Here is a 13,925-nt window from a genome sequence, read left to right on the forward strand (position 1 = left end):
ATGTCAAAATAATGATTACATTTATTGATGCAGGACTCGGTAGACAGTGTGCACAGTCTACTGGGGCGACAAGATGAACTTGAAAGTCTTCTTATGGCTTTGGATCAAAGAGTGGATAAATTCGCTGAGCGCAGCAAGGAGCTTATCGACCAGCAGCACTTTGCTTCAATACAGTAAGAAAACACAGCAGAAATTGTTCCATAAAGTGGGCTGTCAACTCCATAATTTAATTCTTATGCTGTACTGGAGTAACTGTGCATATTTTGCTTTTAAAAATAATCCTTCTTTGTCTAATCTTAAACCTATTTATCATATACTGAGCCATGGCGTAGTCCCGACATTCATCCATGTAAACAAGCTGATTTAGTTCCCTTTATGCCAACTTTCTTCTCATGGACTGTTCCCAGCATACAGAAGGTTTTAACAGGGTGGGTGGGACTAAAGAAATAAGAGTAGAAGAAGTTAGGGATAAATAGAATTGGTTCTATGAATTGGGTACTATCACTCTGTTTGTAAATCGTTCTACAAGTAGAACACACATCACTGCAAAATTAGCATAATGCAAATCTAAGCTCATCTGCTTGCTACTTCAACCTAACAGGAAAGCTTTGATGCAGTATGCACACAGTTTGCAGAGCACCAAGGCTGTTTCTTTTCCATACGACATGAAACCGTGCCATCTAGCTGTCAAATAAATTACAACACCACATGTATACCATCTCTGCTACTTTGATTAAATGGCTTGTGAGGGGTCATGCCAATCATCTTCTCAGGCAGATGGCGGGGAACTGTTTATATTATTAGTTAAATTGTCCCTCTAACAACCAATATGTTCAAGTCAATAACCTTACAATAACCTGTGTCACCAATCTTTAAAACCTCAATGTTTATCTTACAGCATTAAGGAACGGAGCAGGAGCATCCAAAAAGCCAACAGGAGGCTGAAAGAGAGCTGCAGGAAGAGGAGGAACCTACTGCTGGACTCCAAGAAATACCAAGTACTATTGTCAAAATGCTAAAAACAAGAAAACATACTTTACTTTATGTTGTTTATTGTGTCGAGTACCTGCACTGATCATAATATCTACAGGAGAGCGCTCAGATGAATGTTATAAGTTCTTTAATAATAATTATAAGGGTGAATTTGCCTGGTGTTTCGTGTGGCAGGAGTTCCAAAGAGATGCGGATGAGCTGCTGTTGTGGATGGAGGAGAAGTTTAAGGTGGCAGAAGACGAGTCCTACCGAGACCCCACAAACATCCTCTGGAAGCTGAAGAAACATGAAGCGGCTGAGAAGGAGATGCAGGCCAACCAAGTCTGGTTGGATAGACTTGTTCAGGTAAAACACCTCTAACTTTTCACCCAGCATGATGACTTCTGTAGAGGAAACAACAAGTGTTTGACAGTGACTCTGGCAACACATGCACAGTTGCATATATTGAAAAGACGACTTGCACTTTGGTGAGATGTCACCTTCAGTACATATGTGTGTGTTTGTGATAAGCTGGGAGAGGAGATGATTGCTGAAGAGCACTACAACAGTCAGAGCATCAGCAGGAAGTCTTCTCAGCTCACGAGTCGGTGGAAAAGACTACAAGACAAGATGGCTGACAGGGGGGACAGGCTGAGACAGGCGGGCCAGCAGGAGCAGCTGATGGAGCTTTTGCAGGTAAACTACTGATGGAGAAACTGGATAAGACGTTTGTGTGGTCCAGTTCAGTGATGTTGGTGCCTTTTATGGCGCTTTGAGGAAATTACCAGACAAATAATGCTGTCTGTGTAGCCCATCCAAGAAGTTTGTACTTCAGTCTTGATTTGTGAGATTGTAGCATTTATTAATGCTAGGTAATCAGTTAATTAGCACTAATATATGTATGAATGCACTTTGCCAACCTAGCCTACCTGCATTAATTGATAACTTTACACCCCAGCCTCTTGTATGCCTCAAATATGCTCACCACTGGCTCCCAAAAAAGCAAGAAGAACACAGCTTAACTTTGAGACTTCACAAGCCTTTAGGTGACACTATAACTGACCCCTGTCTTTTATATACAGTTCATAGTTTCTGGCCAAATTTAAATTTACACTAATTTTAGAGGTCAACTGGAGTAAAAAATTAAAGACCATCCTTCCCAGGAGAAGTAATTGCTGTCCAAACAGAGCTCCATTCTCAGAAAAATCTTGTACTTTTCCTCCACAGGATGCCAAGCTGAAGATTGAGGCCATCCAGTGGATGCTAAACAATGCTGCCAAAGGTCACGACCTGCGCTCCAGTCGACAGTTGCTGAAGGTGAGGACAGGCCTGCATTGATTTAATGACGCTGGGTTTTACAGTTAGACATCAGTGAGTACTTTGTGTGTGTGTGCTCATGCAGGAGCATCAGCAGCTGGAGCAGGAGGCCAAGGAACTGGCAGAGAAGATCAACTCTATTGTGAGCAGGGCCAAACACCTCGCTTCCAACCACTTTGACTCTCAAAGGATCCTCCAGGAGACAGACGCCTATCTCACTTTGTAAGTTACCTTGAATCTTCAAACAAATAGATATTTGCATTTATTGCATTTAGAGTAACTTCAGTGCATATAAAACCAAGTGCATGGTGAAGAAAAGAAAGGAGTACAAACAAGATCAGGTCAGGGTGTCTCAGCTAAGAAAACGATCTGTTGAAGTAAAATGACAAAAGGCAAAATAACAACAAAAATAAAAGTGGATGACAAGGACGCTCACACAGAGACAAAATCTGAAAGACACAGATACATAGAATACAATTTCCTATGTCACTTCAGGTTTTATCTGTCATTGTCTCCTTTGGGGTATTTTATTCTGTGTGTAATTAAAAAGTAATAACATAAATATAGTCCAGTGCTCACTTTAGGTTATCATCATCTTGACTTTATAACCTCTGTGTGGCAGATTCAAGTCCCTGCAGAAACCTCTGGACGAGCGTCGAGCACAACTGGAGGCATCTGTGTCGTTGTTTGGATTTTATCATGATGTGGATCTTGAGCTCAACTGGATCTCTGAGCATGTTCCTGCCTCTGGATCTACAGGATATGACAAATCTCTGGCTGGGGCCCTCAGCCTCATGCAGAAACACAAGGCACGAGCTGGGTTGCAGTTCTTTATCTATAAAACCTCCCCTTTTCCTTCATTTGTTAACTGAGCTGAGAGCTCAGTTGGAATTACAATGGACTCAAGTGATTTGACACATTCACAGGGCTGTGTTTTACTTAACATTTGCTCATGTACTCGTGTGTTAACCCAGGAGCTGCAGGCCGAAGTGAATGCACATAGAAAACACCTGAACCACATTCTGAAGAAAGGGCGCAGCCTAGCCAAATCCAACAAGTCAGAAAGAGAGGCGGTGCTGCAGAGGTGTGGTTGTTTTTTTTTGTCATCAAAAAAAAGTTTCATGTGCATTGGTGCATTGTAGTGAATCTATCTTACGCTGACATTGCTTATAAAATGCATTAAAACTAGAAACCATCACAAAATAAGCATTTACTTAGACAAGGAAAATGGTATGTTAAAGAATAAGTTATAATATAATAAAATTGATAAAACATTATCAAACACATTACCTTAGTCCACCAAATAATGAGAACAAAATAGACACCATTGAATGATCTTGTCCAAATAGCTTGGTAATCACTCCTGTCTTTGAGGCCTAACACTGATGCAAAGATGGGATTGTTTTCAAAACCCAGCACACTGATCTGAAGGAATAAATTTAAATTTAATGACATTAAAACGACCAATTCCATGAGAGAAACTGGTCCTTTCTCTAAATGTAGGATTTTGGATTTTTAGACTGCAAAGATGCCATTGGCTCCAATGTATGCAAATGTTTCATAATTTTTGGGAGGGGTTATGTTATATAGCTGGGCACTTGACACAACTTTGAGAAGGTATTTGTCTGTACAGATCAAGTGATCTGTAATAAGTACGGTTTCAGTTTGGACCAAATGTGTTCTGGCTTTGTGGAGCAGTGTAAATTTCTGCTGTTTTGCAGGTGCGACCACCTCAATACAGAGTGGGAGGAGCTTGAGGATGCCTGCAAAAAGAGAGCAGCTCACCTCAGCAAGGCTATTACCAGAGAACAGGTGAGATGGACAAGGATATTATATATTGGAGGGAAGTGAAAGTCTGATACTGACACTCCATCATCAAAATACTTTTAAGTAAGACACTTAGTTCTGCAGCTGTCTAACTGGTCATTTAGAGTTAAATTTTGAAGTATTTTATGCTAAACCCAACCAAAACAAAACATAAACTGCTACATTTTCTGTGTGTGCCTCATCTCTAGCTGCTGTTGGACTGCTCAGAGCTGGAGTCCAGACTCGCAGAGATGCTCAGTCTGGTGAACATCGACGACTATGGCAAAAACCAGCTGGCCACACAAAGCCTCATTACTAAACACCAGGTATATCACACACTCTCACTGTGTACACTTTGCTTAGTCGGAAAAGGACCTCATATGATTCCCCTATCGATTCCTGACGAAGAAATCAAAGAACAGCGTGCAGATTGTACAACAACAGAATCAGTAAACAGTGTCCTTGTGTTCGTGCAGGTGCTGGAAGGACAACTGGAGGTGTTGGAAGCTGAAGTAGAGGCATTAGGAGACCAGGTAGAGCAGGCCATTCAGAACTGGAGCCTGGAGGAGCTCAGCAGACCCTACAGTCGAATCAGCAGCCTGAACCAGCAGCTGCAGCACCAGGCTGGACTCAGGTGAGCACACACTCATATTGTTGGATTACTTTCTCTGCTTTTCTCTCACAGATTGTTTTTTGAGTCTCTCTCTTTCGTGATATTTTTCCTAATATATTTTCCTTTGTTTATCTATTTACTGTGTTTTTTTCTTCTTTTTTTTTCCTTTTTTTGTTTGGAAAAAGTGCAATATTTACATAAGGCAGTTGTTAATTACAAAAAATGTAGAAAGAACATACGTATGTGACAGAGAGAAAGACTTATACAGTAAAGTGCTGATCTTTAATATCTTGACCTGCTTCTAGGTGATTTATATCATTTTTCTCCAAACAAAATGATATTAGTTCAGATGATCTGTCTCTGACTTAGCGGTTTTATTGTTGGCTTTTTTATTGTGTCTGTGTACTTGTGTGACTGACCACCCTAATGTCTCCTGTTAGGGGTCAGAAGCTGAAGGAGGTCCTTCAGCTCCATGAATTCAGGCGAGAGTCTTCAGAGCTGGAGGACTGGATGAACCAGCAGAGACAAACAGCTGAGTCTCAGGACCTGGGCAATGATTATCAGCATGTTCAGGTTACATTTCATTGCACAATGATTGTAAATATTAATTCTAGTGTGTTTTTGGAGGCTGAAGGTAGCTGTAGAGTTGTGTGTCTGTGGATTATGCTTGCAGTTGGTTCGAGGGAAGTTTGAAGGCTTCCTGAAGAAGCTGGAGGTTGGCGAGGAGAGACTACAGAACTGCAGAAACCTGGCTGTTCAGCTGATCCACAACAAACACCCACAGAGCTCTGCAATCAAAGACACTCTGCAGCAGCTCAGGTAATCACACAGCCACAGTAGTGAGTCAGTTATTTTATCTGTGAGGCATCCTATTCCTTTTCTTGTTTGTCTTAAATGCTGAAATTGTTGGTTTTGCGTTTCAGTAAGCAGTTTTTATCTGTGTCCGTCCATCCATTCATCTTCTTCCGCTTATCTGGGGTTGTCCCCAGTATCTCTCTGAATGCTGTTGAAGCTCTGCCGGAGGTGTGAGTTGAAGATCTCGTGGACTGGGGCCTAAGGCGTTCTCAGCAGACCCTCACTATATATTTAGGTGCGCCAGGTCTGTCCATAATCCTCCCCCGCCACCTGATCCAACTCACCACCAGTTGGTGGTCAGTTGACAGCTCAGCCCCTCTCTTGTGTCCAGAAAATATGACTGCAGGTCTGATGATACGTTTACAAAATCAATCACTGACCTTGGCCAGGGCCCAAGCTGTGTGTTGGGATGAGCCCGACTATATCTAGCTGGTATCTCACACATAACTCAGGCTCCTTCCCCACCAGAGAGGTGACATGCCATGTCCCAATCGCTAGTCTTGGTAGACTGGGATCGGTCCACCAGGGCCTCTGCTCCTGGCCGCCACCCAACACACATTTGCACCCGACCCTACGGTGCCTCTGGCGGGTGGTGGGCCCATATCCCTTTTTCCTGGCCAGGCTAGGGCTAAGACACTTGCCCTCGGGCACCCTGCCCTTGTCTGGTTCTAAGGCGGGGCCCTGGTAACCCTATCCCGGGAAGGGTGAACTGTTCCCTCGATCTTCCACTCATAGGGGTCCTTTGAATCGCTCTTTGTCCACCTTATGTTAGTTTTGATATTTATGTTTCTGCAGTGCATCCTGGGAAGATTTGAAAAGCTTGGCCAAGGAGCGTCAGGATCAGCTACAGAAAGCTGAGGAATGTCACCGCTTTTACCAAGACCTGAGTGATGCGCTAACTCTCATCCAGGTAGCTATGTTCATGTAGAAACTGCTGTCTGACTCCTAGACATGTCAGCTGGGTTTAGATCTAATTACTTTGAAGATATCAGATCCCATGAATGGATTATGGCATTGAAATATGGAAATATAAAATGGAAGATGGAAGACAGCACACCCATCAGAAGCACGCTCATTCAGTTCAGTTCAGTTCAGAAGAATGAAGAACTGTTAATAAGAGGAAGGGGACTGGCTGTCCTCCCCTAAATTATTATAGAAAATAAGACATTCTGATTTGGTTTTAGGATTATCTGTGAAAGATGGGAGATAAAGTGTACATCTATAGATGGAACCAAAGAAGGAAAACACTGCAGTGCTAAACTTTGAGATATCATTCAGATCACACAAATATAAAGCGTTTAGCTTGTTTGGCACGAACCTAACCAGCCCCGCCTCAGTAAACCACAATGAGAACAGGCCAAGAAACATGGAGGTGGGAGGGAGCTGACAGCTGGAGCTGTAAAAGTTTGAAAGGTGCAAAAGAGATTGCATTTATAGAAACGCTATGGTGTACAAAAACTAAACCCCATCCAGCAACATAGACACAGCTGTAAAGAATTTCACTTCATCTATTTGTCATTGTATCTGAAGTACAAAGAACAGAAGGAAGATTAAAAGTCCAGATCATAGACTATACATGAAATGTGAGCATCAAGTAAGTCTGGTTATCAATCTACATCAATAAATGGTATGGTTGCAACACAAGGATAGACATACAGTGTCTGTTGATTATTAGTAGCTAACAGACTAAAAACCACTCGACACAGCTGAATCCTATTTCACAGTTACACTACACATCTGTCATTTTCTACTTTATGGGATAATGTTTTTTTTATCGATTATGTTATTGATGGTCCCCTGTGCAACACTTAAAACTTCTGTTCCTGTCTCTCTCTGTAGGAGCGACACAAAAGCATCCCTGACGATGTGGCAAAGGATTTGCATGGAGTGACGTCACAGCTGAGGAAACATGAGGCCCTGCTCCTTGAGCTTGCCACCACAGAGGAACAGGTGATAAAGTGCTAAATTTGTTGACCAAGGACATCATATAGTTAAGAAAAGATGTTTAACATCTGATTCAGCTTAAATGAAAAGATCACCATGGAAACAGTCTCTTATGGGTTGTTAACAGGCTAGGGAGCATTTCTAAAGTGGTTTACAGTCAGTCTAACCTACAGAATGTATTTTTCTGCCCAGTGATACATAAAATCACTCTGAAGGGCGGCATTTCTGACATCATTACTATAGAAATGTAGCAGAAGGAAAATCTGTTCAATACTCACTGATGATGAGCTCAATAAGACAGAGTGGAAGATGCTGTCTGACAAAATGACAAAGTGCCATTGGCTGGAATGAGACATCTTAATGTATCTTATCTCTTTCATTTCTATAGTTTCAAGAGCAGCTGGACTCTGTTGACTCTGTCCTGGAGCTTTGCACGCCCGAACTGAGTGTTCGCCTACAGAAAGTGCAGGACGAGGTGGTGGAACGGTGGGAGGAGCTGCGACTTCTTGCTGAGAAGAGAGAAGAGGAGCTCAAGCGGGCTTCCCAGCGATATCAATTCCTTAGCATGGTGAGGACAGATAGATACAGGATGCAGGTCTGAAAGTCTAAAGTAGTACTTCCTTGAGTTGTTCAGTAGATGTTTTGCATCTTTTTGTGGAGGTTTTTCAAGTGTATTTAGGTATAAGGGGAATTTTATCCATTTGGATTTTGTCCCCAACAATGAGCTTACTTCTGTCATCTTCCCCACTCTTCTTCTTCAGGTGCAAGACTACTTCCTGTGGTGCAGCCAGCTGATCAGTGCAATGGCAGTTGAGGAAAGCATCAGTGATGTGGCTACCGCTGACCTCCAGCTGGCTCAACATCAGCAGTTATGGGCTGAGATGGAGGCAAGACAGGAGACCTACCAGCAAGCTCTGGACATGGGAGAAGAGCTGCAGACACAGGACAAAAGCAACCAGAAGGAGGTAAGGAGGAGAAGTAAGATTTTGGAGACTCTGGGGATAGCTATATGGCACTTTTCTCATTTTATGGAATACAAACAGAAAATAAAAGAAAGAAAAGTCTGCAAGACCAGAAAGCAGATTAAAAAATACAGCTGCAAAATACAGAAAATCACAACTTCATTGTACCCTTCAAGCACTGTCCAAAACACATTGTGTGCATGAAAGGATTTAGGATGCTGAAGCAAACTCATCTCTGGAGATCAGCTTGGCTTTAATCATTAAGCTCATCTGTTGTGGCCTAGAGTCATATTCTGATTGATTTCAGAAATAATCATAAAGTTACGGTTACCATTTACCTATTAATGAAGTCCATGTTTGATAAGTATAGAAAGAGTTTGTTATCCCAGGGTGAGGAGGGGGTTCGGGTCCTGGGATAACAAGGGATAACAGCTCTTTAAAAAAGAGCTTAACCTTAAGATGAGATGAATCTGAATTTTTTTCCCCCACTGTTGTAAGGTAGACATTGACACAGTCTAGTCAGAGAAATTAGACTTTTTGTTGGGTGATGATTCTCTTAGGTGTTGGAGAAGATGGACGCTCTCCAGTCAGAGAGAGAAAAACTGGAGGAGAACTGGAAGAAGAAACAGAGCTGGTTAGAAACTGTTCACCTGGAGCAGATCTTCTACAGAGACGTCAACAGCATGGAGAAGATGTCCAACTCACAGGAGGTACACCTGCTGTATTTGTTCAAGAAAAAAACCCTGCAAAATAATGATACCATTGATGGTGAAAACTTCTGTCATGTCTCCACAGATCCTGCTGAAGAACAGCACTCTGGGAAATACTGTGGATGAGACAGAAGGTTTGATCAAACGCCATGAAGCTTTTGAGAAGCTGCTCAGCTCGCAGGAGGACAAGGTCTGTACTCCTTCTGAGGGTTGGTCCTTTCCCCTACAGTTAAAACAAAATGCACAGCTTCTTTAAAGTCAATTGGAAAAACGAAACCATTTAGTGACATGCTGAGGTAGAGTGAATGATAATACTCTACATTTTATAGTAATTACCACTTTCTACCTTGGTTGAGCCCCTGCTCATTTAAATCTACACTTCCCGCTCTCTGTTCCAGCTGTCATCTCTGAAGGAGTTGGCTGAACGTCTGAGGAAACAGCTGAGCAAAAAGAAGAGCGGACAAGTCAAAACCAGACTTAAAGCTCTCCTCCAGAGACGAGAGAAAATTAAAGAGCTTTCTGCCAAACGTGGGGAAGAGCTGGAGCTTTCCAGGCGTCTGTGCATTTTCAACCGAGATGTCGCAGAGGTAACTTGCTAACCAGTCAGAACACTGGGCAATGTTTGGTAGCTGGATCCCCAAATATCTTTAAGGTTTTTACAGTGTTAAAAAATAAGGTGTGATTGACGATAACTGACAAATGAAAAAACTCAGGTCTGATTTCCAGTTCAATTCTCTGTTTATAACACTGTTTAACCGTCCATCTACTTCTGTTTCTGTGCGTCAGGCAGAGGAGTGGGTGTCTGAGCGGATGCAGAAGATGGCAGAGGACAGTAAAGCTGACCTCAGCAACCTGCAAACCAAGATGAAACTCCTGCAGAAACATCAGGTGTTTGAGGCTGAAATCCTGTCTCACCATGAGATCATCAGTAATGTACTTTTGGTAAGAACAGCTCGAGGGCCAGCAGTAGGGCAAATTAATATGAAACCACAATAACAGAAAAGATTCAGCGGGAGTGAAAAGATCTGGGAGTGATCTACTAAAAACGTGCAAACATATGAGCAGATTTCATTTCAGTAATAACTAACATGAACAGACCTGCTGAAGGTGTAAGTAATCTGCCAAAAGAATAGCTTTGTGAACACAAACCCCCCCCCAAAACAAAACAAAACAAAACAAAAAAACAACAACACAAGAGCTGGTCATGTTGCACAGTTCTGTGTGTGCACATTGCTGAATAAAGACACAATTAATATTGCCATGTAGCTAATAGTAAATCTGACTCCAAGTGGAAAAAAGTGGAAAACATGTATAGCAGTAATGCCACTTAACTTTAGGTTTAGGATTGTTTGACGTGATTGGACACAAAGAGGTGAGATGATAAGATGAAATGTTAATATGGATCTTTTTTTTAATTTACCTTTCAGAATTACCACTTACAGACATGATTTAGTGAACCTGTCAGTGTTGGTTAGATTGCGTCTTCAGCTTTGTGCCTTTGTGTCAAACATCTACATGCAGCCTGCTTTGTTCTTTGCTTCTAGGCTGGGGAAGAACTTGTATCTCTTCACCTGAGGTCCAAAGAGGTAAAGAAGAGTGCAGCCACACTCGAGCTTCACTGGGAAGAGCTGAAGAAGGCTGTGGCCATCCGTGGCAAAGCTCTGGAAGATAACAGAGCCTTCCTGGAGTACCTCCAGAAGGTGGAGGAGGTGGAGGCCTGGATCAGACAAAAGGTAGAGCACAGATAAATGGATGGAAGTGCATTGCTGTTAACATGGGGACATTTGTTACTTTACGTCTGTGACTCTGTGTTTCAGGAGGTTATGATTAATGTTGGAGATGTTGGAAAGGACTATGAACATGGAGTCCAGCTGCTGAAGAAGCTCAGTGAGTTCAGGGGAAGTGAAGATAAGGTAAGTAAACTTATGTTGTTCCAACGTGAGCTGCGAGAAACTACAGCTATGCTAGGCTGCAATGATAGTTACACAAGACACAGAGCTCAGTGTTTGATGACTCAACCTTTTGATGGCAATAGTGAAGTCGGACAGGGCCTCTATATACCACAAACAGGGAGAAGATGAAGAACACTGCTTTTAAATGCTTTGCTCTCTAGTGTTCTCCTCAAACAGGATACGAAGAGCTTAACATGACTAACATTACTGATATTATAGAAGGAATAGCTCAAACTGACCACAAGCCACACTGTTTTAATATGTCTGAAAAGTGACAGCCAAATCTGTAATCTGCAGGACGTGACAGTGGATGATGCTCATATCAAAGCCATCAACAAACTGGCAGCCAAACTAGAAAAAAGACAGAGTGCTGAGGAACTGGTGACTGTGACAAAGAGGAGGCAGCAGCTCAATGAAAGGTAACGTGTCTGAAGATCTTCCACTCGCTTCCACTCATGTGTTTTTTTCCCACTCATCCAGATCAGGGTCACAGTGGGGCTGGAGCTAATTCCAGCTGCTCCACAAGAGGAAGGGCATATCCTGGACAGGTCACAAGTCTGTCACAGTCACAGGCTAACACAAGTGCCTACATGGGTACCCATGCAATTATAGGGAGAACATTCACAGAAGGCCCCAGCTGACTGGTGGATTTCAACCCAGAACTTTCTTGCTGTGAGGCAACAGTGTTGACCAGCGCACAAACAAAATAATGCATCAAAGTGGTTCTTCTCCTCCAGGTGGAGCAAATTTCACGTTGATCTGAATAATTACAAGAACCAGCTCGAAGAAGCTCTGGTGGTCCACAGTCTCATCAGAGAACTGGAGGAGGTCAGAGACAGAGCTAATGAAAAGGTCAGGCAACTGTTTTTTTAACCTTGATGCTGCACTTCTAAAACACAAAATTATTACACTGTAAAAAATTGCACACTGTGAAAAATGTCAGCAAAAACAGAATGCAGTGATTTGAAAATCTCAAACTCATACAGTATTCACAAAGGAACATGAAAACAACATTCATCTAAAACTCCAGCAAATGGTCTCCTCAGCTGCCAGATGGACTGTAGTTAAAAGAAGTCAGGATGCTGCACAGTGGTAAACATTGCAATGTTCTAACTGTGTTGAAATGCTGGACCTGAGCTGATGTACTCACCTTTAATCCTGTCCGTCCTTCGTCACTCCCAGTCAGAATCTTAACATCTTTTCTATTTTTTATTGTGAATAAAATATGGGCTAATGAGATTTGCCAGTCATTGCATTCTGTTTTATTTACATTTGACCCAGCATTGCAACTTTTTTGGAACTTGGTTGGTATTTTGAAAAGGTTCCTCCTCGCTCTCTTTAGATGCTGCTGCTGCAGGATCAGGATTGTGGCTGCGATGTGGACAGTGTAGAAAACCTGATTAGACGCCACGAGGAAATAGAGAGAGAGGCTGGAGTTATCCAAGATAGAGCAAAGGTGAGGCACCCAAGGCTGCAACTGACACGTTCATTCTTGACTTTAGGAATTGTAACTGGAAAGCTTGCATGTAAGCTTGGTACCTGTTCACAAAGATGGTCACAAGTAGATGTTAAATAGATTAAAAACAAGACAAAAAAGCAAACCTTGACAGATGGAAACAAAAATCAGATGAATCTAATCTTGTCTAATCTTTCATCAAAAAACTAAATGCAGTTTTATAAGTCCAGCTCATTTGCCAAATTACCACCTCTATGACTAAAATGACTGACTTACTTCTGTCTCATCAGTCTCTGGAAGAAGGCTTGTTGGGTGATGTGAGTGCTCAGTCAGTGATGAGCGACAAGCTGAAGACCAAACAGAAAGAAGTCCAGAAGACTCTGAAAACTTTGGACAAGGAACTCAAACACAGGTAACTTTAATCTACTATTAGAAGCAACAGTGATTTCAATTATTTTAATTGCTGAAAGTTTTCAAAGGTCAGAGCATCTAGTAATTAACAGTGAAATAACTATGTAGGCACCAATGAAGTTTGCCAATGTTTTCTTTGCCATCTCTATACCTTGTCTAAAATCAAGCAGTCTGGCAAATTCCTTGAATTCCTCGCAGGATTGTCACTCACCACTTTATCTAGGCTACCGAGCAGCTTTTGAATTATCTGTGTGATTGTTGTTGATGGAAAGTGTGGTATTTCCAAAACCACGGAGTAGCAATCTGTGATTATCAGGTTGTGTTGGTGCTTACCCTCACATTGATCCATAGCAACTTTTTCCAGGGTTGTTCTGGGAGCAGCTTGGATATTGAGTTTAGTTTAGTTAGTTTAGATATGAGAGGTTCTTTTGGTTGACTTTTCAATTCATAGCACACAGGTAGAGCACCGTCTTTACCTGTGCTCGTCTTTCGGTGCAGCTCTGTGTAGGCAGCTGTTGTTTTATCGTTTCATCCATTTTGCTGGTGGGTGCAGGAATCCCGTCCAACACTAGCCACACAGCATGCCACATCGCACTGAGTGTTAGCCAGAGGGCTAGGTGACAGGTTGTGATAAGCGTTTTCACTTTAGCATACTCCTATACTGGATTCTCATGTCTAAAATCATGGGAACATGTTGGGACTGTAGTTGCACACTGTTCCAGGTGTGGTATGTAATGAGAGGTACTGGACTAGCTGAAGCTCGGTCTGTCTAAACTAGCTAGGCCATCGAGGTATCCCTCAAACTTTCTACAAGCCCACACACCTGCTAAAGGCTTTTTTTCCCTCTCACTAAGCATGCAACATGTTAACCACTGGACTTTTAGAGGCCCAACAGTGTTTTACATTAGTAAAAATCAAAAATACGGA

At 42.2% G+C, this 13,925-nt stretch overlaps 1 protein-coding gene across 1 annotated transcript in view; it reads left to right on the plus strand.

Moving 5' to 3' along the window:
* Positions 1-13,925, plus strand: part of sptbn5 (spectrin, beta, non-erythrocytic 5) — a 68,119-nt gene that overhangs the window by 21,133 nt on the left and 33,061 nt on the right. The window contains exons 27-53 of the mRNA XM_004554656.3: positions 34-173; positions 899-998; positions 1,168-1,338; positions 1,504-1,668; positions 2,200-2,289; positions 2,375-2,511; positions 2,912-3,098; positions 3,264-3,373; positions 4,011-4,101; positions 4,305-4,421; positions 4,572-4,729; positions 5,149-5,281; positions 5,382-5,527; positions 6,359-6,473; positions 7,403-7,513; positions 7,896-8,075; positions 8,269-8,472; positions 9,030-9,179; positions 9,265-9,369; positions 9,578-9,766; positions 9,966-10,121; positions 10,724-10,912; positions 10,997-11,092; positions 11,429-11,550; positions 11,869-11,983; positions 12,474-12,587; positions 12,878-12,999. Coding sequence (XP_004554713.3) covers positions 34-173; positions 899-998; positions 1,168-1,338; positions 1,504-1,668; positions 2,200-2,289; positions 2,375-2,511; positions 2,912-3,098; positions 3,264-3,373; positions 4,011-4,101; positions 4,305-4,421; positions 4,572-4,729; positions 5,149-5,281; positions 5,382-5,527; positions 6,359-6,473; positions 7,403-7,513; positions 7,896-8,075; positions 8,269-8,472; positions 9,030-9,179; positions 9,265-9,369; positions 9,578-9,766; positions 9,966-10,121; positions 10,724-10,912; positions 10,997-11,092; positions 11,429-11,550; positions 11,869-11,983; positions 12,474-12,587; positions 12,878-12,999 — 3,713 coding nt within the window. The remainder of the gene's footprint in view (positions 1-33; positions 174-898; positions 999-1,167; positions 1,339-1,503; positions 1,669-2,199; positions 2,290-2,374; positions 2,512-2,911; positions 3,099-3,263; positions 3,374-4,010; positions 4,102-4,304; positions 4,422-4,571; positions 4,730-5,148; positions 5,282-5,381; positions 5,528-6,358; positions 6,474-7,402; positions 7,514-7,895; positions 8,076-8,268; positions 8,473-9,029; positions 9,180-9,264; positions 9,370-9,577; positions 9,767-9,965; positions 10,122-10,723; positions 10,913-10,996; positions 11,093-11,428; positions 11,551-11,868; positions 11,984-12,473; positions 12,588-12,877; positions 13,000-13,925) is intronic.

The sequence above is a fragment of the Maylandia zebra genome, linkage group LG19, assembly GCF_041146795.1.
Source record: "Maylandia zebra isolate NMK-2024a linkage group LG19, Mzebra_GT3a, whole genome shotgun sequence".
NCBI classification, from domain to species: Eukaryota; Metazoa; Chordata; class Actinopteri; order Cichliformes; family Cichlidae; genus Maylandia; species Maylandia zebra.